The following is a 25562-nucleotide window of genomic DNA, read 5'->3' on the forward strand; positions in this document are numbered from 1 at the left end:
CACTGAAAAAAGTGACTTATGACCATTTTTCACACTTACAACTGTTGTAGCATCCCCACAGTTATGAGAGGCCAGGTGAGGAGATGTGTGCCTTAGTGTGAGTGATATTGAGTTGGCCACACCCACATGACCACCAAGTCACGCCCACCAACTAAGCCATGCCCACAGAACCAGTTGTTAGAAAATTTGAATTCCACCCCTGGTGTAAACATGTGTAATTATTTAATTCCAGATAGTACTAAAATCTAGGGGCTGGCAATGATGGTGCACATTGGGACTTCCTACACTTGCACGCACTGCACTGCAGTCAGTCACATTAATTCTTGATACAAAATCTGGAAGATAATAGGAACTGAAACTGGATAAGTTTCAAAGAAGAGTCATATGCTTAAAAAGGGGAGTTATGGTACAATCAGTCTAACTTATGATCTGCCTACATAGAGATATTTAGAGATGCTATGCTCATATTTCATGTAGGCAAACAAATACTAAATATATACTGCAAATGGAAATATTCAGAAAATTGGGGAGGAGGGAAGTTTGGAAAATTTATATACCCTAAAAATATAAGCTGCAATGGATATTACCTTTCCCTCTTCTCAGGCTGTTTTCACATGAATAACTCCTGATATTACCAATCCCAAAGGTATTAGCCAGGCCAACTATCCCATTAATATAGATAAGGATGATTACAATAAAGACCCATCTATTGGCCTCCCAGGAAATTACAGGTATAAGATTATATGATTCCCCTCAATAATAGCTGATTTTCAAAGGTCACAAAGGTCCTTGTTCTGGTTCATGTTCTGAAGAACCACTAAAAGCAAAGGATGTAGTAACTTCTACAAACCTGTTCAATATAGGCAACCCATGAGAACATGAGAAAAACACTTGATTTTCCCAGGATCCAAAATAACTTTCTATTGTTTAACCACATGCTTCTTTTATCACCCATCTGACCTTCCATTTATTTAGCTGTTGACTTAGAAGTTTGTTCTAAATTGCCCTCTACCCATTGATTTCCCAAATTATTATTTTTTTCCTTTCCAGTTAATCATGACAAATTCTTGGAAACTTCCTGGATAAATCCGTTTTCTTGGTAAGATTTATCACAAGTTTACCTTTGCCTGCTTCTTAGGGCTGAGAGAAACGGGCTGGCCCAAAGTCACCCAGTTGGCTTTGTACCGAAGGGTTAGAAATCATGGTCTCTTGGTTTCTAGCTTGTTGTCTTATTCATTTAACCAAACTGACTCTTCCCAAGCGATATGTTAATATAGCACATTTTATTATCCACTCACCGTATTTCAGGCAGTTCATTCTTTGTTGGATTACTATTTTTAATTCTTCTTTTTACTCTTAAATCCATTGAGGCTGCTTACCAAACCCTTCAAGTTTCTTTCCCTCATGTGCTTCCCCAACCGGGGTTCCTCTTTTGCAAGACTTCAATCCCCATTTATTGTCAATCATGATGGTTAGGCATAATAAAAATTGTATATTACCATTTTTACCTCAAGGACAAAATCAGTAAAGGTTCTCTGCAATGTCAACCCATTTGTACAAACTTGGTAACAGCAAAGTCTAACAGTATCATTGTAGGCATTAATGAAATACTGGCCAGGTCAGTACCTTCAATATTGACCTTCAATCCTCCAAGACCCAGACTTAAGGAAGAGACATACACTTTCATTATATTTCAACCAGTGTCTATCAGAATGCTACACTATAGAGTTGATCTTCCTTTAAGCTCTCACAGAAGAGAGCTAGAGATGTTATATTATGTCCATAAAATTTTATTTTGGAAGGTGAGGGATATTTCAATTTTTCCCCCCGAGTCTACATTACATATGGAACCTAGTGGCAGAACTAGTGTCAGTCTCAAACAATAGCTGGAATCGCATGTACTATATTCAATTTTAAAATATACAGTATAGTATACTATCTTGCAACAGGTTGAGCCATCCTCTGGTGTTTGAGGATGGGAGGTCATTGTGAAGTGCCGGCAAATCAGGAGATAAATTCAGGCAGTTCAAATGAGTGTAAGGATTTATTTCAAGCCTAAATTCTCTACAAGAATCTGAACTACTAATGGTCCAAGCAAGTTGGCAATAAGTAAGAGTCACAGCAATTCAGGGCGGGCTGCACTTAAGATTCCCAGTGGGCACAAAGACATTTGTGACTCATGATGCAGTTGGGCTCAGCCTGATCATCTCTTACATTGTATGTCTGACAAGGCCCAGCAAAAACAACGGTTCAAAAAAAAAAACCACCTGATCTTATTTCATTTTGCAAAGCTAATAATACTTTTCCTTTTTTAATTCAACTATTGGGTGGAATTTTTTTTATTAAAAAAATGTAAAACTTATTTTAGCGTTAATGACTCATGGGCCATTTGTTTTAACAGGATAGAAATACTCTCTTTGGAAATCAAATACAAATACAAAAAAGCAAATTGGGCAGGGAATGTTCTGAAATCACACATCCATTTCTACCCCTCTGCTGCCCGCCCCCAATATCCTAGAATCCTGTAACACGCTGAACCTATCAGGAAATCCATGATAGGCTCCAGAGACTTTGAAGATGGTGAGCATGCCAACTATGGGAACAATGCATCCCAGCAAATGACACAAGAGGCAGTGGGTGTTGGAGATTTGTGAAACGGGGATTTATTTTGCAATCTACGTGTACCTATTATGATCAGAAGCAATGTTAAAAATTAAAATTCTGCTCCAGGCAGAATGAGGGCTGCTTGAGCAATTTAACCAGGCTTTGGAGTTTGATGGGAACTCATCACTGATTCCGTGGGACTGCGTCAACTTAAGAGAAACCGGAAGAGAGAGCACCATAAACCAGGATTTATAAACTTGGGGCCAGGGTTGTTGATAGAACTGACAACCAAACTTTTTGTCTGGCTGAACGTTAATACTCATAAGAAAAGCAAGAGAACGCAGCTGTTGGAAGCATTTGAAGCAGAAGTGCTATTCGATCGGTTTGCACCTATTCGGGCTGTGCTATTATTTTTAATTGTTCCATTATTTATCATGTTTTAATATTGTACACTGTCCCTACACCTAGAGTGATTTTTCTGCCTTTCTTTTGCCCAGGGCTGCCACATATTTTTCAGGGTTTACATGCATTCAATGTGGTAGCCCTGGGCAAAAGAAAGGCAGAAAAATCACTCTTAGGTGTAGGGACAGTGTACAATATTAACACAGGCAGTTCCACTGGTTAATTGTTCTCACTGTCAGGCAGTTTCTCCTTAGTTGTAGGTTGCTTCTCTCTGTTCAGTTTCCATCCATTGCTTCTTGTTGGCATTCTGCTTCTTTGGAAAATACATTGTCCCCCTTTCTTTGTGGCAGCCCCTTAAAAGCCTGTTGCCTATCACACTCTTGAGTAAAGCACGTGAGCCATTTCCTCCTTTCAGTGGTCCATGAAAGTACATCTATAGTATGCAGATAATAAAGTCAAAAAAGGTGAACAACATTTTTACAGAACTATAGATAAGTTGAGGTTGGGTGACAAGGAATGGCTGGGAGGGGAGGGGCCAGGTGAGGCACCCCTTGATGTGAGTGACATTTGAGTTGGCCATGCCCACCCAGCCACATGACCACCAAGCCACACCCACCAAATAAGCCACACCCACAGAACCGGTAGTAAAAAAAATTGAATTCCACCACTGATTTGAAGTGTCATCTGCGATGCTCTTGGCCCTGCAAGTGCCTTCTCACTTCCTTCTATATGCTCTTTAACAAAAATTGTAGGAATGTTGGAACTGGGATTAAACGCCTGTGGACAACAGCATCTAAATCACCAGAAATTAAAGTTCATGGAAATCTTTTATGCAGCAACAGTCAGTTTCCTCTAAAATACAACCACAATGTCCTCACAAAAAATTATCTACTCCGTTAGAGGGGTTAGTGATATTTTCAAAATACTCTTAGAAATGTCCTAAAAATTGCTGTGATACACATTGCTTTGCTAAATTCAAACTCAAGGGTAAATTTGGAAAAATGAAAAATACACTGTGCAATTTTTCATAACAGGGTATGCTACAGTTTTTTTGAAATAAAGCATTCATTCAGAAGTGAGGATTTCCTTCTATAATTACCTCTCTTAGGAACAATAACACATTCATCATCATTATCAAATGAAGACTCGAAGACTTCCAATTCCCAATTTTCTCCCCAGCCTGCTTTTTCATCTAGATTAAAGTATACATGTACTAGATGTCCCTTTTTTTTTTCCTTTCTTTTTGGGTCTTCTTGTTTATCTCCCCACGCTACAGCTTTCAAATATTCCTTTTCCATCGGCATTGAAGCTCAGGGCAGCTCCCCATCACAGGAATGATTAGAAACATATGTCTAATAAAATACTCCTGCCTGTTTGTGTCAAATCATTTTGAGTAGGGAAATCTGCTCATTTGTGTCTCTCTCGCATGCTGAAATGAATCTGGCTTAGGGAATGCTGCAAGTATTTTACTCGGTCATTAGATCTTAAAAGAAAAGTAATCACTCTGAGATTGATGCTTCTAATCTCTCTCCAGGGTTCCATGTTCTTACAACTGTGCCACCCAGTGGCGAAACACAGCTACAATATCAAAACGATACGTACAATCCACCTTCCCTTAAGCTCTGAGAGATGCAGATATTACATTAGGTCATGTTCCCATTTACGGAGTGTTATTGTACTTCCCACACCCCCATCTTTGGAAAGGAGTTATATCCAGTGTATATACCCTATGCTTCAATTCAAAAATTAAAAATCTTCCCCCTTTATGCATTTGCACTAGCAAGGTAACTATTTGCACTAAGCGCGGGCAAATATGAAAGGAGAAAAACAGTTTAGCTTATTATTAAATACAAATCTTTGGAGGGAGACAAAGTAACTCGTGAGGAGAAAGAGCAAGTATAACAAGTATGAGTTCATTGGGACTATTCTCTGTCTTGTTTTTTGAAAATAATCCCAGCTGAAAATACACAAAAGCATATTAAGACTCCCAAATGCACGAAAAGGTAATTGTTTTGCAATTTCCAAAGGTACAATTTTCTTTTTAAATATAACCTTTTATTGCGTAGATCGTTTGATACAGAACAGCATTATTTTCATCACTTTTGAATCTGGAAGTAACATACAACTGAATGAGAAGAATAGAAGTACCCAAAGAAATAGTGTGATTCTCTGTTCATGTGGCATAAATCAGTCTTGTACACAACTTGTAGCAGCAGTTTTTAAACGTTCCCTTTCGAAAATATATATATATATATCTATATTTCTATATATAAATTGTACACACTAATTACTCCTTGCATGGGCTGAAACTTTTAGAATTAAAACATCCGTCTTAAGTGAAGAGAGAATGGTGAGGAGAGAGAACTCCTCCCCCCTTCCCATCCCATCAATACCAACCAAACTTGCATTACCAGAAGGGAGAATCCTCAATTGATGGGTTACCTCCTCAAAATCATGATAGTGTCACCTTGGGCTGAAGGATACAGAGGTAAGGGATTTATCATTTCATGCAAGCTCGTTGCCCTGACTTCTTCTCTGGATCTTTTCACCGACTTAATGGCTTTGAGAAACCAGAGGATTTAAGGCAGTGTTGGCTCTACTCTCAATTATTTCACAATTCAACCATTCGACCAACACAGCAGGCATCAACATGCAGGTTCATCCTGGGACTTGGAGGTACTCCAACAGCGACTATAGTTGATGGGAAAATTTGAGGATCAGGTTGTAGAAAGAAAACAACAACTAAAAATCACGGGGAAGCTGGAATTAAACCATCAAGAGAGCTAGCTCTACATCAGATATTGCTGCACGTATAGGGTTTGTTTTTATTCTTGGTTCTTTTTATACTTTCACAGTCAAGTGCTTATTGTAGTGATTGAATTTTCACCATTAGCTCCTTTACAAGTCCAACAAGAGATTTTCAGATTTAAAAAAAAAAAGCCCTGAGAGAGGAAAGGGGAGGGAGAAGAAAAATCATGAAGATGCAGAGAAATGAACTAGCTCAACATGCAAACTAAGCCTAAGATTCACCCATAGTTTAAACACATTATAAAGTTCACAGTTTTAATATAAAGGGGGGGAGCGGGATTGTGAATGTGAGGAGGGGAAACAACAAAAGGGAACACAATTTTTTTTCTTCCATCAAATACAACTAATAAAAACACCAGTAAAATGTGGCAAGATTTTATAATAAACTACGATATACATAGAGACTAAATAAAGCTTTAAATCAATAGTGATTATTGCTAGCAGATGTCCCGGCAGGGTGCTGGGATATTATTTGCTACATTATTTCTGCAGCATAAAGTTTTGTTCAGATCTGTCAGACTTGCAACCCCCCCAAAAAAAAAACAAAGGCCAAGAGATTAAACAGGTCTTTAGAATGACCCATTCAGTCTGAGGGTAGTTCCGACACCCGTGATTTAGCTAATGGCTTCTCTCCCCACAGTATTCCGCAGTTTAGTGTGGAGAGCTGCAAAAAAAAAAAAAATACCCCTCAAATTAATAACAAAATATTCCCAAATAACAATAATAATAATTATAATAATAATTATAATAATATAATAGCAATTTATATTAAGGGATGCTGAAATTGACTTTGATGGAAAGCATCATTTAGCAAAGGATTTTATATTCTAAAAGAAACAATTGATATTTATTTTCAATAACCCAGAGGATTGTTTCCAAACTGCTTTACACACCCTCTATAACAATGGAATCCCTGCTTCACATTCTATATGAAATACTATCGCCCCAAAATGATCTCCTCACTCTTCCCAGGCAGTCTGAGCTGAATCTCTAAAAAAAATAATGAACATGAAATAGATGGGTATAATACTCCCAATTTTGAACCGAGAATTCAGGATATATTACTTTATTTCTATATAACATCAACTTGTTTCTGATTTGCTTTCAATGCTATTTGCACGGAGTATCATTTTAGGGCAAGCTGGAGCAAATTTGGTTTTCCAGAACTTGTTAAATTAATGTTCCAAGTTACAACAGCCACTAATTAAGGTGTTTATAAGCCAAATTAACCTGGAACTCCACTGTTTTTTCCACCCCGGATTAATGATTTTAAGTTAGAGGGCAGGGAAAAAAAAAATAATATGAAAAAAAAGGTTCAATGCGAAAGAACAACAGAAAAAAATCTGAGAAATACTATGCCTTTGCCCTACTATATATATGCCCCACAACTAAGTAAATGGTCATTCCTGACCCATGACTCAGTCTGAATTAGAGTATGGGGATGCCAGGCAAACTTCAGCAGATTCCCACATATGCAGGGTTACTTATAAAAAGATCATCAGTCACACACAGACGTATTGTCTCTTGCCCAAAGGCTCCTTGAAGAGAAAACAGATTGATTTGAGAACTGGGTTCACAACCATGCAGGCCTGGAAAATAATTGCAAATTTCCTCCATCTTTAAGATGAGGGTACAGAATTAATATAGTCATCCCAAAAGACAAGCTTCTTTCACACATTAGTAGCAACAGAACTACGAGTGAAACTGTCAGCTGCCTTGTTCACATCCAATTCTGTATATGTCTCTTTAAAATTGAAATACAAGGAATGTAGCAATACAGCCATATTTGCACACATCCACACAAGTCACACATACATAGAGGGCAATCCCACTGAAATTAGATCCCCCACAAGACAAATGGCCCTCACCTCAAAGTAGTAAAAAATGAATTTTACAATCTAACACACCAGCTTAACTGGGTCAGTGGATCAGTCTTAATGTTGGTGGGCTTGTCCTGTCTCCTGTTGCCAGCAACAGGAATGTATAGTCCATTCCCAATTCGGAACAGAGTTAAACGTTGGGAAAAGCTCTAGAAACCTTGGGAAATAAGCATTTTTGTCCATCTGGAAACTTTATTGCCAGTAATAGACTATTTCCTTGCTTTAAAGCACATCAAGGTAGTAAGATCACTTAAGGCTTTGAAAATTTTCATTTTTCTCTATTGTTTCTGGAAGACTAAATCACCCTAGTTATTATTTAAAAAAAAAAAAAAACTGCAACTACTGCAAATTCCAAACTATGCCACAGCATTTGCAGTGCCTTTTGCATGGAATCTGAATAGCTTTCTTCCAACTCATTTTATCTTCACGCCAGCCTGCCATTAATTTATTTGACTCCTGTCTCTTTTATTAACTTACACTGAACCCCCTTATCTGCTGAGGTTCATTTGACACAATCGTTTGTGAGAAATTGAAGGCATAGGTATGATTGGATGGGGAAACAGATGTGGACATACTGTAGCAACTTACATATGCTACATGCATTCGATTGGTTGTGTGGGGAAAAAGACATAGGAACAACCTTCTGTGGCATGAACTTTCTATTCCAGTAGAGACTCTTGTTTTCCTGAATTAATTTATCAGTATGAAAACAGAGAAACTGGGGAGAGATCACTGCTCTATAGTACTCACTCTTTCTATTCCCTCCATGTCAATTTATGCTATGTCCACCTGGATTGATCTGTGAACGGGGCTTTCACTGTTTTCATTTGATGCTAAGAGGTTTCTATGAATATACTGGATATTAAAAGAGTGTCAAACCCAAAAGAAGAAACATCAGTGAGAGATTAAGCAGAAATATCTAAGCAGGCAATCTGAGCTGTGTTGTAGATCTCCGTGGACAAATATTGTCCATTGGTTTCTGCAGAATGCAGAGATTAGCAAACTAACAACTTTTATAAAATATTAAAACAATAATATATTGAAACACAAATCAAACATTTATACACACACACACACAAACTGTATGCATATATATGTGTATGTATACACACGCATACACATATAAACAGTGGGTGCATATTTTCCATAGGTTTTTTTTAAGTCACTATGCCACCCTTTCTGTATACTCTTTAAGTCCACAATGGTCAGAAAGGGCCTTATACAAAATGACAATAGCTAGAATGCCATCACTGATCATGGGAAGAGGAGGAGGAGGAGAAATAGAAGAAATAATGAAGGTAACAGTAATTGTGGCTTCCTGCTTTTAGCTTGAACCAAGCTTGAAAACCTTGATTTATATTAATATATCGAACTGCTTTAAGTCTCCCTCATGTGATTAAAAAAAAAAAAAGTCTGAAAAGACAAACCAAAAACAAGTTAACCTTTTATATCTACTTCTTCTGCTTGGGATTTTAAAATTTTTCTTCCAGTTACTGGCTGCAGTTTTTTAGGGCTTTCCTTGCACCACTGACACCCCCCCAATTTCCAGCTCCGAGAATACACAAAAGCGGCTATCACAGATATACAAGAACAAACTCACACACCCGAATTTTTTTTTTTAAAAAAAGAAGGTAACATTAATGCTTAAATGAAAAAGGTCCTCTCCAAATAATTAAAATATTTTTTTGTTTTTAAAAAAATCATCTAATTTGCTTTAAAAAATATCTACGATACCAAAAAAGACCTAATAAAGTAGTAAGGCACTCAGACCAGTAAATAATTGTAGTCTTTTGCATTATTTATACTGAAGGGTTTATGGCACTAATCCAGACCGCCATGCATCAATCCTCCCCTATCCCGTCCACCCATCGCCCACTCCTGGGTCACCACAGCAGAGGTTGACTTGGCAGCAAAGTAAAGCTTGCCCTGTTGTCCGCTTTAATCCTGTGTCCTGGATCAGGTTGCTGGGGTGCCGCTGAAGCCATAGCTGTCATTCAACTTCCAAGAGCTGAGGCCCATTCTCTGCAGAGGCGAGGATATGACTCATGGAGGATTTCTTGTTCTGGATCTCCAGCAAGTCCTGAATGAAGTCAGAGGAGCTCTCCCGATCGGCCTTTCCTCGAGACTCCTGCTCTTTCGCGGAGGATTTCGGCATGATCTTGCTTGGTTCGGCAAGGCCTAAACTTGAGGCTTTCCCAGCTAGCTTGTCTTCCTTACAAGAGTAATCCTTGGTGGCATTGGCCGAGCTTTCTCTGCGGCTCCTGGTCACCGGAGAATGGCTTCCGGGCCCCACGAGGGCATCGCCCTCATTTTCCGAGATGGGGTTTGTGCTGCTGGGGAGAGACTCGTTCTCACTGTCTTCTTCCCCTCGTGAACGGGTGTCCTCCCTGTCGCTGTCCTTCTCGTGATTCTTGGCACTTTTGACCTTCTGATGGATGCGCTGGTGACGAACCAGGCTGTGTTTCAACGTAAAGGTCCGTTCGCAGGTTTGACATTTGTATGGCCGCTCCCCTGGGATCAAGGGAAAAAGAGACAAAAATCAAAGGTCAGATATATTCCTTCATCCTTGAGACGGTCCTAGTTTGCTTGCTTAGAATGGCAAGCGAAAGGTTTATAGCAAGGCTGACAAAGGAGAAATGTCTATCATGGGCATTGAGGCAATATTGTGATTTTTAATCCATTTCCCCTGAGGCACAAGGGCCATATTTTACCCAACAAACTCTAACCTGACAATTATATCATATGAATCCACGCTGTTATTTTAAGCAGTAGAAGTCCCACCATGACCATCATTTTTGTCTTACTTTTAACAGCGAAGGCAACGTGGTGCATTTTAGATGCTTTTCAATTAAATCCTTTTCACATACAAATTCCAAAATTATTCCGGCTCTATCCTTGGCCAGATTCAACCCCCTCCCAAAAGCAGTTATTGAAAGAAGATACCATAAGATCCCCTTTGAACAGAGACTGTTTCCATATGGTAGACAAATAATTGAAACAACGGAACACGCAGAGGCTCAAAGCAATAGCACTTACACTTACATACACTGCTTCACAGTGCTTTACAAAGTCAGTATATTGCCTCCAACAATCTGGGTCCTCATTTCACCAACCTTGGAAGGATGGAAGGCTGAGTCAACCTTGAGCCAGTGAGTATCGAACTCCTGACAGTAAGCAAAATTAGCCTGCAATACTACATTCAAATCACTGCACCGCCACGGCTCCTGATCCGGAATTAGTACCTCCATTCTTTACTAAACACCAAGATCTTCAGAAGCTGGACCTTTTTTTTTCTTTTTACCCTAATTAATTGCAAGTTTCTTGTATTATTTGGTGATTGGAAAAAAAAAGATTGTTTTGTCACCATCCTTTCAAATACAGGATTTGCTGATGATAGGAGCTGAAGTCCCTTGACAATGCTGTTAGGAGAAAGATTTGTGCATTTGTCTCTACTGATAGGAACAGGAGGAAAGTGCTCTGCTCCTGTCAATTGAATAGCACAATTTACCTTTATAAATGTCTGTCTAATCATGTCTATATACAGAACGGTATGCAAGATAGATAGATAGATAGATAGATAGATAGATAGATAGATAGATAGATAGAGACAGACAGACAGACAGACAGACTGACTGACTGACTGACTGACTGACTACTGAATACACAGGAGACTGGAAAATCAGCTTCTTAAAGGAAATATAAGGGCTTCATAGTTCAGAGGAAAAAATGCAGTTTCCATTATCTTCGTTTCATTTGGCTTCCCTTTTCTAAAAAAATGGGAAGTAAAACGAAACACTCCCCTTTATCAAAGGAGTAAAGTAGCTGGTCTTCAATGCTAGATCGTAAAGGAAGTGCCACTTCATGAGTTGTTCCGACTGGTTTTCATTTCATTTTCCCTAGATTCACCTTAAGTTTTATCTTTTTATTTTTTTAAGAGAGTCTCTTGAGGCTACAAAGAAAAATGCCTTGTCATCATAGCTACTTGCATTTCAAAAGATTTGGCTTAAACTTTCTATAGAATCTATGTTATCTTAAAAGATGGGCAACTATCGTACCTCATAGAGTTTCTCCTTCATTTTTAAGCAGTAATGTCAAATCATTACAATGTGGGAGAGACGAACTCCGTTTTTAAATCATCGTACAAAATTCTTCACTGTTCCTCCAGGCAGATCACTGAAGTCACTAATATTTGCAGAATAATAACTTCTTTTGCTAAGTTTAATTCCCAGTAGAAGGGATAGAAAAAGAATGAAATGCAGGCTGTCGGTCTTTCACAAACCCACAGCCCTCTATTGTAAGAGCTCTTGCTTAATTCTGAGTCAATGTGATTAGATTGCTAAACTAGGGAACTCCCTGAATGACTGCCAGACAGCAGCTTAGGAAATTTAGTAAGTGACCTTGGATAATCACTATCTCTTGGGCCAATCATCACCTCCACGTCTAGCCTGGATCACTGGTAGTTGAGAAGATTAGAGAACCAGCTATACTATCTTCCTTAGAACAGAGAAGGAAAACCCATCATGGCTCATGAGCTTAATCTTACCTAACAGAGCTTTAAACAAGGCCCCTCTCTGCCAAGATTGCCAGTGACACATTTCTAGGCAGTTAAGCTACAGCACCTGCAAGAGTGGCTTATCTTGGCTTCCTGCTGCCTTCAGCAAAGAGCCAAGATTGGGCATGACCACTCATGCAAGCGTTCAAAAGCACAGTATGCTGAACCCAACAACTGAAGGCATGAGAAACCTGAAGACCCTTTAAGCCAAAGGTCCCCAAACTTGGCAACTTTAAGACTTGTGGACTTCAACTCCCAGAATTCTCCAGTCAGCTGGCTTTAAGCAAAGCAAAGATAGCAATATTGTCTCCTTGCTCTATTGCTTCTCCATTATCTTGAATATGTGTGACCAATCAGGTAGATGGGCTGTATATTAACTAACCCAGAGAAAGTAAAGACAGGCAGTTCTTGGCTTACATGTTCATTTAGTGACCGTTCAAAGTTACAACAGCACTGAAAAAAAAGGGACAGGACCATTTTTCACACTTGCGACTGTTGCAGCATCCCCAATGGTCACATGAACCAATACTGATACGTTGCAATTGATTCGTACTTGTGACGGTTCAAATGTCCCAGAGTTGTGTGATAACAACTGCAGTCATTCACATTTGCATGTGGCAAGAAAGGTTGTAAAATGGGGTGAAACTCACTTTACAAATGTTTCACTTAGCAACATAAATCTGAGGCTCAATTGTGGCCTCAAGTTGAAGACTACCTGTACTTGGGATTTTCCCCTATTTTGTGGCCTTCAATTCCAACTGAGCTGCCATCATTTGACATGGAATCTCAGACCGAGTGGTTTTGTACAAAACTACAAATCTCTTGAAATACAGGCACAACTTGCTAATAAATACTGAACCTCTGAGGGAAAAAAACCAAACAGCCTGCAAACTTCAGGTAAATTATCTGTACTAGAATATTCATCTCACTTATATGTCCCACTGTTCACGGTACTAAGAATTTATGCAGGATCCTAACGTAAGTGTGCAAAAGTGGCCTCAACATGATTTCATGCTAAAATGAAGAGTTTTGGAAAGTTGCCACCTTCATTCTTTATGTTGCTCCAAATATTTCAAACTGCACAGGGCCAGAAACCTGAGGTTAATTCTACATATTATTCAGTGTGCAAGGCAAATCAAACACTTAAAATTACAGGTTTTTGCCTTATGCAGAATCTGTCAGACCCACCTAAGTTCAGCAGCCTCTGAACAGCCGGTTTTTTTAACAAAACAGTGAGTTTCCTCAGTTTAACTGAACATCTTATGGATTCTATCTGGAGCCTCTGAATATATCCTATCACAGAGTAAATTACATTACTACAAATAGTCCTCAGTGCCCTCCCCCCGCCCCCATGTACCTGTGTGAGATCTCATATGCCGGGTCAAATCTTGCAGAGACCAAAATCTCTTGTTGCATACTGTACAGACTTTTTTCCTTTTGTCTGCCTTAGATTCACTCTTAGTGCCCGCACCAGGCTTTGGCTTCCGGTCTTCATCGCTCTTCTCAGAAGATTTTCTTTCCGTGCTCTCTCCCTCAGAAATGCTTTCGCTCTCCTCGTTTTCCTTTCCTGTTGCCTCACCATCTGTGGGGGATTCGACACCCTTAATGTCCTTTCCAGGCTCTTCCTGTTCAAGAGGTGGGTCCTCTTGCACAATAGGGACGTAGGCTTGGTCTCCACTTTGAGCATGTTTACTTTCATCCTCGCTGCTCTTTTCATCTTTCCTGTCGTCATGCGCATGGGTTTTTTTGTGCCGGCTAAGAGTACCAGCAAATTTGAAGGATTTCCCACATGTATCACAGGTGTGTTTGTTTTCAGACTGAGCCCCGTTGCCTGGGTTTTGATCATTCTCAGCCAGCTTGAATTCCATGAACTTGCTAGCAAAATTGAGGTCCAAACTTCTGTTGCTGACTGAATCTTCTTCTGGCTCGTCTTCCCCCTCACTTAACTTCCCTCGTGCAGCCTCTTCTCCTTGGGATAACAACTCCATCTTCTCCTCTTCTTTAGGACTGCACTCAGGTTCTTCTAGGAACTCGGTCGCTTCCTCCAGGTGGTCTCTCTCCCCAGAGGTCAAGTCGAGTGCTTCATTTCCGGCACCTGTATTTTCTTGATCAGACTGACTATCTGCAAGAGAGAACAGAGAAATATTGACTTCTTCAACACTCAAGGAAGCCCCATCAACATACTTTCTGTAATGCCATCATCAACTACTGTTCTCTAGTCTTGTGAGTCTTGCATGCGGGAGATTCAGCCATATCTAACAATAATAGTCTTAAGATTCCAAATTCAATACTGTTGTGGACAATTGTCTGATGCCAACTATCTCAGCTTAATTCAAAAATGCACAAACAGTAACCCAGTGTATGAATTAATGGTGGGATTCAAAAATTTTTTTACTATCAGTTCTGTGGGCATGGCTTCGTGGGCGTGGCAGGGGAAGGGTACTGTAAAATCTCCAGTCAGAGGTGGCATTTGCCAGTTCTCTGAACTACTCAAAATTTCCGCTACCGGTTCTCCAGAACTGGTCAGAACCTACTGAATACCAGCTATGGTATGAATGCTTCAGCCCTGTGCAGAAATTTCATCAATTTATGTACAATACTTCATACGCTATGGCATTCTGGAAAGATTAATAAATCCAAATGTAATTTTCCTCAGCGATGTGATAGAAATGTGAAAACAATGGAGCAAGCTATTTAATTAATGGGATCAGGCTCAAAAGAAATCCTAGTTCCAAATAGTTGAATTATTGCTGATTTCTCTGTGGATACCAAGGAGAAAAAAGCTGAATATACTACTAAGCAAAGCAACTGGAACTGTCATGTTCTTGAGCCGTTTCCTTTAATCTAATGGAAGGAAGCATGCACAACCGGCAGTATTCTGCAAATATTTGATTGAACAGCTGGACTATTTATGGGGACATTCATCAACATTTGACTGTATTAATCTTGAATTAATCAGTGACTTTCATTAGAGGCTTCTGAATCAAATTTCAGCCCATGGAAACCATGATGCAGGCACCCTTTTAGCTTTCCTCTGCCCTCTGAACTACACCAGGAAAACTATTTTTAGAATTGGTGCTCCTTACAAGCTAATCCTATATTCCTTCTGGTATTCCCAAAAGGAGACGCATAGCAACATCATTATATCTCTTCCAAAATCCCAGGGATTATATATTTAGTTTGTCTAAACAAAAACATCCTTTTAAATATTTCACTTTTGAGGGGGGGCGGGAGGAAGGAGGGACAAAGAAGCTTAGTCAGACTGGAGAGCCAGTTTGGTACAGTTAGTCCTTGACTTACAACAGTTCGTTTAATGACCATATAAAGATACAACAGCACTGAAAAAAAGTGAGACTTACGACTGTTTTTCACTCTTGTGACCATTGCAGCATCCCCGTGGTCACGTGATCAAAAGTTCAGACGCTTTGCAACTGACTCATATTTATGACGGTTGCCGTCTCCTGGGGGTCAAGTGATAGCTTTTTGCAACCTTCTGATTGAGAAAAGGCAGGCTCAACTCCACCTTCAGCCTTGCAAGCACACTGGGTGATCTGGGGCTAGTCACTCTCTCTCAACCCAACCTACTTCACAGGGTTCTTGGGAAAAACTGAAGGAGGGGAGTGCTATTTGTGTCCCCGTGACTTTGTGAAGGAAAAGATGAGATAAAAACCAAGACAATTAACCATTCCCTTTTTGTCTTCAGCACACTTCTGAGCCAACTCAGAAAGCTCAAACTGCCCAAGGAGCTGCTGATCCAGTTCTACAGAGGAATTATTGAGTCTGTCATCTGCACCTATATAACTGTCTGGTTTGGTTCTGCAACCCAACAGGACAGACACAGACTTCAGAGGATAATTAGGACTGCAGAAAAAAAACAATTACTACTAACCTGCTTTCCATTGAGGACCTGTATATTGCACGAGTCAAAAAGAGGGCTGTGAAAATATTTACAGACCCCTCACATCCCGGACATAAACTGTTTCAACTCCTTCCCCCAAACAACGCTATAGAGCACTGCACACCAGAACAACTAGACACAAGGGCAGTTTTTCCCCAAAAGCCATCACTCTGCTAAACAAATAATTCCCTCAACACTATTTCTCAACTATTACAAAGTCTGCACTACTATTACTGTTAATCTTCTCATCACTCCTTATCACCCATCCCCTCCCACTTGTGACTGTATGACTGTAAATTTGTCGCTTGTAACCTTATGATTTATACTGACTATTTCCCAATATGATTTGATTGCTTATTGTACCTATCACTATCATTAAGTGTTGTACTTTATGATTCTTATCTTTTCTTTTATGTATACGAAGAGTATTTGCACAAAGACAAATTCCTTGTGTGTCCAACCACACTTGGCCAATAAAGAATTCTACCTATTCTATCTATCAACACTTCACCTGACTGAATATAAAGACTAGAGGAATGATGAATGGAACAAAAGAAAACCTACTTTAATGTACAAAATGAGCACACTGATTTGTAACTTTCTGGTTGTTTCTAATGAAGTTCAAGCAGGCTGTGGATTTTTCTTCTTCGCCAATTTTCCCCTTCCCCCATCCCCAACTAAACTTTAGCTGATGTTGCAGCATAATAAGCTATGTAATCCTGATTAGATTTGGTGTTGATAGCCATTATGTTTTTAGAATGCCTTCTATATGTTACAAGAACCAACAATCTCTAGATAAAAAGTCTAAACCCTTGCTTGTTTGTTTTCAAAGCTCAATAGCGGCTTGGAAATTAAAGGGATATCGGAATGCTGATAAAATAAATGTTTTAGATCCTGTTTGTGCTGATTCATCGAGTCTGTATTTGTGAATGACAACAGGACAACTTTGAAAGACCAGACACAAGACAGGCCAGAAATCAAGAGGCTATACACAAAGTTTTAAACATATGAAAAATAAAATGCAGGCACTTCAAATTTCAAAACAAAAGGAGGGCAAGGAACTAGGCTACAGAAACAAAACAATATCATTGGCTACAAATAAAACTCTATAACAGAATATCAGACCTGAAAATTAATGTGTTCTTAACAAAGTATGAGCAATAAAACTGTAGTTGATTGATGGAGGAAAGATTCTATGTTTGAAACCTTTATGCAAGTAACCTGTGGGCAGGCACATACACACGCTTTGTCTTTGCAATGGGAAAGGGATAGGGATGAGGGTGCTGCAACTCTATCTTGAAGCTAGCATTTGATGGTTTATTCAAAATACATTTCCCAGCATCCCTAAATGTCATCACCCTTAAGGACTATCTGCAGAAGAAACTCCATAATTGTGCTCTTTGGCAGTTCAGCAGGATCAATACAATATAGCTTTCTTCTTCAGACTGAAAAATAACTTTTCACACTATTTTTTTGGAGTGAAAATATGTACATATGTATGTATTTATTTATTGAGTTTTACCCCATTTTTATGACCTTATAAGTAACCAAAGGCAGCTCTTCCTCTTCCTAAGCTTTCACATATAAGGCAGGACTAGACCAGCATCCTGGTTTCAAAGCTGTTGCCTTAACCACTACACCAAACTGGCGCTCTGCACTGATGAAAAGATTACACTCTAATAAATAGTGTCAATAGCCAAGAATCCATCTTGCAAAATAAAGGGCAGTTAAGTCCCCCCAAAACTTTTCAATTTATAAATCAGCCAGTATTGATTAACTGAATCTCTCAGTTCTTTTAAAAAGAAAGAGGGCTTGACACCTATTTTTTCTCCCTTAAAATGAAAGCTTTGTATATATCTCACAATGCCACAAAAAACTAAAAAAGCCTTTATTTGATAAATGAGATTTTGAAAACTAGATTTGGTTACTAAGAAGTTAAAGCCCTTACTCCCATTTCTCCCCTACTAAAGTGTGATTTTAATATATCATTTCAAATATGGATTCTATTATTTCTCAATTTTTGAATAACATTTTCCCAGTTTCCTTAATTTCTCCCTCATTAAGAATGTTTTGAGATTACAGATGTTTTGATTTTACAGAGTTTCAGCCAGACTGGTAGACAGAAAATAGACCGAAGTCTACTAACAGATCTGAGTGATTTTCAGTAATGTACAACTATGTATCATTAAGAGCAATAACTTAGAAGAGTAATAAATTAGAAGAAAGTTTGGCTACTCAGATATGAAATTTTGACACCAAATGTTATTATTTAAGGGGGTTCAGAGGCATTCTCTTGCTTTGCACTACTGATTCTAGTTCATAGATTAGGAGGTTTTTTTTAAAAAAAAGACAAATAGAAGAAATTCATTCTTGGCACCAGACAACTAAGTAATGTAAGACCAAACAGAAATGCAGCAACTCAACCATGCCATATTTTACTTATCATTTCATGGGGAAAATTCCATGATTGCTTGGATTAGTAGAACCAAAACATACATATTGTACCAAATTTGTGTGTGGGAAATGACAACTTTGGTAAACCATTCCCGGGGAGATGTAACATATACCACAATAGTATGGCACGATTAAACATTATGCACCAAACTTAAGGGGAAGTTGAGAATTTTATATATACAGTCACCAGACCTTAAGGTACCTTCTTAATCCAATTATCTTTTGTATGTTCTAAGCATTTTGCAGGTTGCCATAGACTGCAGACCTCATAAATCTGCAGCTAGACTCCCTAATACTCCTCGCTTCATAATCACGTGCGCTTTAGCCCGTGTATCTTTTTTTTCCTCTTTTTTTTTTTTACTGATGACTTGAGCAAAACCACACCCGGATCTTTCTTTCACAGAAACTTTATAAATACATGCCCATTGTGCTGTCCTCCCTTCAGTGAGCAGAGAGAGTCACATGAAATACTGCTATTAGTACAAAGAATAGATGGCATTATAGAAATTCTGTCAGACTGGGAAACCAAGTTTAAAACCCTGTTCTTCGTACAGGTAACTGTTCTTGGGTGGGGTGGAAACGGCAATTCGTTATTACAAATTGTAAAGGCCAAGTTTTGAACAGAGCGGAGATTCTGAAGCACATACAGGGCCTTAGCTGAAATGCCCACACGTTTTTTTATGATTTGCATAACCGCCTGTTATATAAGGCATACATACCAGCTTTCAAAGGCTTAAATTATAAGCTGTGGCACTTGGTTCCTAAAGGACTCCTTTTCATTCTGTCACCAAACAGGGAGAAAACAGCAACAAGCAGGACCTCAAAGGTCACTAGCTTATTAAATCTGACTCGAGAATGTGAAGATCTAATGCCACATGCTCCTGACTGAACTGTTTAAGATGTTCAAATAATGCAAACAATCTTTTTCAGAAACAGTCAGATAATAGCTAAGTCAATAGCTGAGAAGAAAGAAGCAAACTCTGAGCTGCTGTGCTGGGAAGGGGTGGGGAAGGGGTGAGAACAAGGTCTTTAATTCATATATTTCTCAAGTTATTTACATCATGCTTTACGGATTCCCTTTTGTTGGCTCATAGCTTTATCTGTAAACTAAGAAACACAGCATACCAACTGTAGGCAGAAATTAATCCAGGATCTACTATTAGATCTCAGGATGATTTGCAGTAAATTGTATACCTAATTCCCAATTATCTAACAATAGCAGCATCCAAAACCATTTGATCCTCCCTAATTGAGGATGGTGATAAAAGAATGTTTGGTGGAGGAAGTGGGAACAGATTTTATCTAAAGAGACTTAGGAGTTTAGTTCTGGTATGAGTTTTAATTTGCGAGCTGTCCGAGGCCTCACAACACTGGCAAAACACGGTCTGTCTGAATTTGTATCTATCTGAACATGGCACCTTACTGTAGTTTATACCCAACTCAAACGAGTAGTAACCCTAAAATGTTGAAGCATGCATCTCCTTCGTCTACACTCATTTCTAATTTCACACAACAGTATTTTTTTTATCCTGTTGCTTTTTTTTAATGTTCCAATCTCAAATAGCTTCCACTAGGTGGAACACTTTGGTAAGATCTGCTTTCATACAAATGAAACCATATCAATGCTGATTAAACTCATCTTAAATAATTTTCAGTGATGTGCTTAAATGTATCCCTTGATAGGCAGAATGTTGCCTCCTTACTATGGCAGGAGCACAGCCCGTTCCCTCTAGCTTTGCATTGCCTTGTGGAGAGAAAAAGTCCTCAAAATTAAACATCTATGTTTATCCATTAGAACTGTACACAGATTCCTAGGTTCTCCAACCTGAGACACTGAGAACAGGAACGTGGGTGGTAGCTAAGAGAAGGTACCTGCAAACATCATATTCAGGAGGTTGTTTCTTTTAATAATGGGGACTCCTGTCTTAAGGAGTAATGGGGTCTCTCCTCCTGTCTTCAGCATCTCTCTACATGTATATCCACTGAATTCCAGATACAAGTAGTCCTTGACTTACGACCACAAATGAGTCAGTAGTTAAGTGAATTTTGTCCCGTTTTACAAGCTTTCTTGCCACCGATGTCAAGTGAATCCCTACAGTTATTAAGTTAGTAACCTGGTTGCTAAGTGAATCTGGCTTCCCCACACTGACTTTGCTTGTCTGAAGGTCGCAAGAGCTGATCACATGACCGTGGGACACTGCAATCATCATAAATATGAGGCAGTTGCCAAACATCTGAATTTTGATCACATGATCACAGGGATGCATATTATGTGAAAAAGTGTCACAAGTCACTTTTTTTCAGTGCTATTGTTACTTTGAACAGTCACTAAATGAAACGTTGTTAAGTCGAGGGCTACCTGTACAGCATAGATGAAGCATAAACAACCACACTTCAAATGATACAAAAGAATAAAAAAGAACGAAGCAGTAAATTTACATTTTCTATTATTAAGTTACGAAATGGTCAGTTTTTCTATCAATTTATTCCTATTTATTATTTTCATACCCCTTTCTTCAAAAACTACCCGGATTTCCAGTCAGCTTTCTAATTTCATTCTACTGCTCAACAAACCAAATCAAATAAAAATAACTGGCTAATGATACTAAACCCGTGATGATGAACATATGGCACGCAGAGCCACTTCTGCTGGCACGCAAGAGGTCACCTGGAAGAGCCCCACTGTGCATACGCACGGGGTCCCCCACCCACCAGCTGATTGTTGGGTATCTGGCGCGCATGCACGGGGGTGCGCGGGAGATGCACATGCATGAGCAGATGCATGGCACACCGGGGGGGTTGTGCACGCATGCGTAGGTGTGTGTGTGTGGGGGGCTTAGCATTGCCCTCTGGGTGCTGGCATGCATGCGCGTGCAATTTTCAGCACAGGAGCTGAAAAAGGTTAGCCACCACTGTACTAAACCATAGTTCCCAACAATCAATAGTAGCTTTAATCCTGATAATTTTTTTCCAACTTCCATATAAAATGTTACAAAAGCCAAAACATCCCCTTAATAATACAAACATAGGATTTCTCATCATGTATTATCTTCAGCTAAACCTTTTTTGACTTAGCATCGCGGAGATCTGAAATGCCAGGGAAGAAAAACAGCAAACTGAAAATGGCTCTGAAGATGCAGTGGAACAAAGAGCAAACTCTTTACAGACCAGGAGAGAACTTGGGGATTGCCCAAAAACACTTGACACTGTTTCTCCTCATGAGGAGAATGCAAGACAGGTATCTCCAGCAGGTTTGGAGCTCTGGCTGACAAGGGAATAGGCCAACTTGCCCAGACCACAGGTGGTATCTTTAAAAGGATACTGGGTTTACATCTTTCCCTTTCTGATCACTTTTGAAATTGCTTTTTAACTGCTTTTCAGATATTCAGAACTTTTGGATCAAAGGATTTTACAGCACTGGGTGAGGTTCCTTGAATCCCTAGTGAAATAACTTTTAAATACAAGTTTAAGGACTTTTTAAAAACTCTGGATAACACCACAGGGGTAATTAATTTTTTGATTTTAGAAACCCCCATCTTTACAAAGGGTGAAGGTAATTTTGAAATAAGATTTTATAATAAATTATAAGGAATTCTTCTTTTGGAAATGTTTTTGTCTTGAATTCTTAAAACAAGAAGATCTAACTTTAAAAATTGGACATCGTAGAAAATGAGAAGCAATTAAGGATTACAAATAAAGGAGAAGAACATTAAAACTCAACTTACTAATACAGAATGAAGCAAAACATTTTAACATTGGACATAGTGAAGGGAATTTTTGAACAATGCACTCAGAAGTTAGCTTTAAGAACATCTGCCTCATAAAGTAGACTATGTATTCAAACTGCCATGGAAGAGAATGAATATTGTTCTGATGTGATTGAGACTGAAACTGCATTTAAAAATGACTAGCTACAAGAATGACATGGAAAAAGATGTTATACCAGACATAGAAAAGAAATGGATGTTTTAATCATTAAGAGAAGTATACAAATAACAAACCAAGAGAGTGACATGGTTAATTTTCTTATACTGGATTTACAAAAGATGCTTGTTAAAAATTTCGTGAGAAAGAAAAAATGAAAAGAAATCAAGTTCTAGGCCATTATTTGATGATAAAGTTCGTTAGAAGGAAAAGGAAATAATATAAAATTGGTTTATTTGATCAAGGTTAAAATAGATAAATTGTTATTTCATCTAACGCTTAATGGTTATTTGCTGATCCGGATTGAAATGACAAGGTTTTAAGGATCTGTTTATCAATATGAGACAGAACAAGAGATCATCTGTTATATTTTAGGAGAAGGTGATAAATTAGTAAAAATTGTTGATACTTATTTTTATGAAGAGGGAAGTCACTTGTTTATGTGCTTCTTTTCTTTTTTTATACCATATTTCTTATTTTTTCTTTCTTTTCTAATTTTCTTTTTTTCTTTTCCACGCCTTCTATTTTTTCTTCTTCTTTTAGTTTGCATCATTGTGAATTGTAATTCTAATAAAATTTCTATAAAAATAGGGTGAGTGGGATACAAGACATTTAGAAAACACTAAGTGATTCCTGATTGTGGTACATATATGCTGTAACAAATCTCATCACAATTTAAAATTTGTAAACTACTATCAGGCACGTCTGCTTTGAGAACCTATCTAATCAGATAGGTAATCTAAACCAATGACAACTCTCTTGGTCCCTATCTCCTTGTTCTTTGCTTAATACAAATTCCTCTCAAGGCCAAATCAAACATTGCAGCAACCCAACCGATGCATCACAGAATCCAAATCACAGAATCCAAAACTTGTGATTTTCCTATGCTGAACAGATGAGCCATTGAAATCTCAACACTGGGCAGGCAAGAAAGTTGAACGTTGGGGTAAGATTAGAAACAGCAAGATTTGACATAGAACTCTCTTGCCTGTCTGTGAGACTTTCAATGCTCCCACCTCTCCTGAATGGGGGGGGAAACCCCACCACAACAGACTTAAGTCGGTCAAGGTATTAACATCTAATTGAATTCCTCAGGTCCTAAAAAGTCTTCTAAAGTCTCACTGATTCCTCTAAAGGCCCAAAGCAAAAAGGAACACAACTTATCTTTAAATTCTGGAACAACCTAAAAAAGCTACCTGTGCTATCATGAGCTCCAGCATCACTTTCTTTAGACTGGGGGATAAGCCCGTTTCTTCTCAGGCAGTAGTTGGCAACTCCATGTTTGCGTAAGAGGTGGCGTTCACAGTTAGATTTGGTAGAAAAGAAGGCATCACATTTTTGACAAGGGAAGGGCTTCTGACCTGAATGAAGCAGGGAAAAAAAACACATTTATCTTTTTTTTTTCTAATGTATCAAGAGGAGCTCCTTGTGTTTTCTTATCCCTTCAGCTTAGTTTGAACAACTTTGACTCAACTCAGTCCTAAATAAGATTAATTTTAAAAGAAGGCCCTATTACATTTGAAGCAATTTACTTCCCAAGTAGCATGCTCAGGATTCCAGCTATAGCCATACATAAAATAACCTAAGAAAGATAGACTGACTCTGACACCCCCAAATTCTGAGAGTTCTCCAATATAATTGCCTGAAAAATCATATGGACTTAATAACAAATAACTAGTTTGCTATCAGTGAATACTCTGTAATCAATTCTTCATATGACACCACACAAATCCAGAAGGAAATATATGATTGGAAGCAAGTGATCATTGCTTCTGTGGCCCAATTTAGAACTGATCTACAAAGTCATGGGCTCGATAAAATAAGAGGCAACTGAAGAATTGGCTTGCAACCTTCCTTTGGCATTTAAACTCATCCAAAAGCATCCATCAGTTACGTAAAGGGAAAATTCTCTCATTTCACACATTTATTCAAGTCCCCAATATAATTTCCATGGTGCAATGTGTCTAATTAGAACACTCCAGGATATCAAAGGGTAAATCTTCTTATTCAATCTACCTGCAGGAATGAATTCTGAGCTCAAGAAAAAGAACACTTATGATAAAATTAGAGACAAGGTGATGGAAACACATGATTAATTCATTTTATAAATAAAATTCCAAAGAGCTACGGAATGTGATAGAGAAAGGATAGATAGGGCATATGGTATGGAGAAACAAGGTGCTTTAGGAAAGTTAACTATCAGAATTGTTACTAACTGTGGCCACTTCTATAGCAAGTAAAAGGCTTAAAAACTAGCTGCCTAAGGAAGGCCACAATTCTGCATAGTTGCGTGCAGCTTCGATCAATTCACACACAGCTATAAAAACAAACATTAGAGGGCAGAACAAAATTCTCTCCTAGTCAAATCATCAAAATACAATTTGCAATGCCAGCTGGGCTTCATAAGTAAAAAAAAAAACATACAACTAGTCATGCCATTCAACCAATGCATAAAGGTTGCCTCTAATAATCTTGAAACCCCAAAAGAACATGAGAACAGGAAAAAAGAAAACAGTGGAATATCACCAAACAGAGAGCAGGAATGAATCAGAGGGGGTCAAAATACTTTTTCAGGTGTTTTCAAGCAGTACAATCTCTCAAGAGTCTTCCTAAGCCCGACTCAGGTAATAGGAATTTTCACAGTTCATTAATGGACATTTTTTTCAGGTACACACATAAACCTCTAGGAAGAGATAATTTCAGAAAATAAATACTATGTTATTTAATCTGTTAAAAAAGATCATGTTACCAAATTGTGCAACAGGTCCAAATAAAAGTCTCAGTATGATCTGTATTAAATAACACATTAGGCCTATTATGACAAACCTACGCCAGCATTCACCTACACCCGACAACAATTATTCTCAAAAGTATGCCCCATTGTTGTGCAATTTTCGCAAGGTTGTAGAGGCCACGTAAGAATGAGATGTACTTTTATGCAACCCCTGGAACGCCTTTAGAAGTCATGTGAGAAGGCCATGCTCTTACATGGCCTTTAAACCTCCAAAAATTGCACGAGAATGGAGGGTGTTTTGTGCAT

At 38.6% G+C, this 25562-nt stretch overlaps 1 protein-coding gene across 10 annotated transcripts in view; it reads right to left on the reverse strand.

Annotated features, from left to right (window-relative positions):
- Positions 1–5039: 5039 nt before the first annotated feature.
- Positions 5040–25562, reverse strand: part of RREB1 (ras responsive element binding protein 1) — a 166996-nt gene continuing 146473 nt past the window's right edge. For 7 of the 10 annotated variants that reach the window (XM_087930811.1, XM_087930814.1, XM_026715021.2 and 4 more), the window contains 3 exons: positions 23719–23883; positions 13604–14368; positions 5040–10205 (listed from right to left, as the gene is read on the reverse strand). In XM_087930811.1, the coding sequence (XP_087786937.1) occupies positions 9685–10205; positions 13604–14368; positions 23719–23883 (1451 nt within the window). In that variant the 3' untranslated portion in view covers positions 5040–9684. The remainder of the gene's footprint in view (positions 10206–13603; positions 14369–23718; positions 23884–25562) is intronic. The other 3 variants (XM_087930819.1, XM_087930820.1, XM_087930818.1) reach the window with 1 other exon arrangement.

Source organism: Pseudonaja textilis, chromosome 3, assembly GCF_049901715.1.
Source record: "Pseudonaja textilis isolate UNSWEBS1 chromosome 3, rPseTex1.2, whole genome shotgun sequence".
Lineage (NCBI taxonomy): Eukaryota > Metazoa > Chordata > Lepidosauria > Squamata > Elapidae > Pseudonaja > Pseudonaja textilis.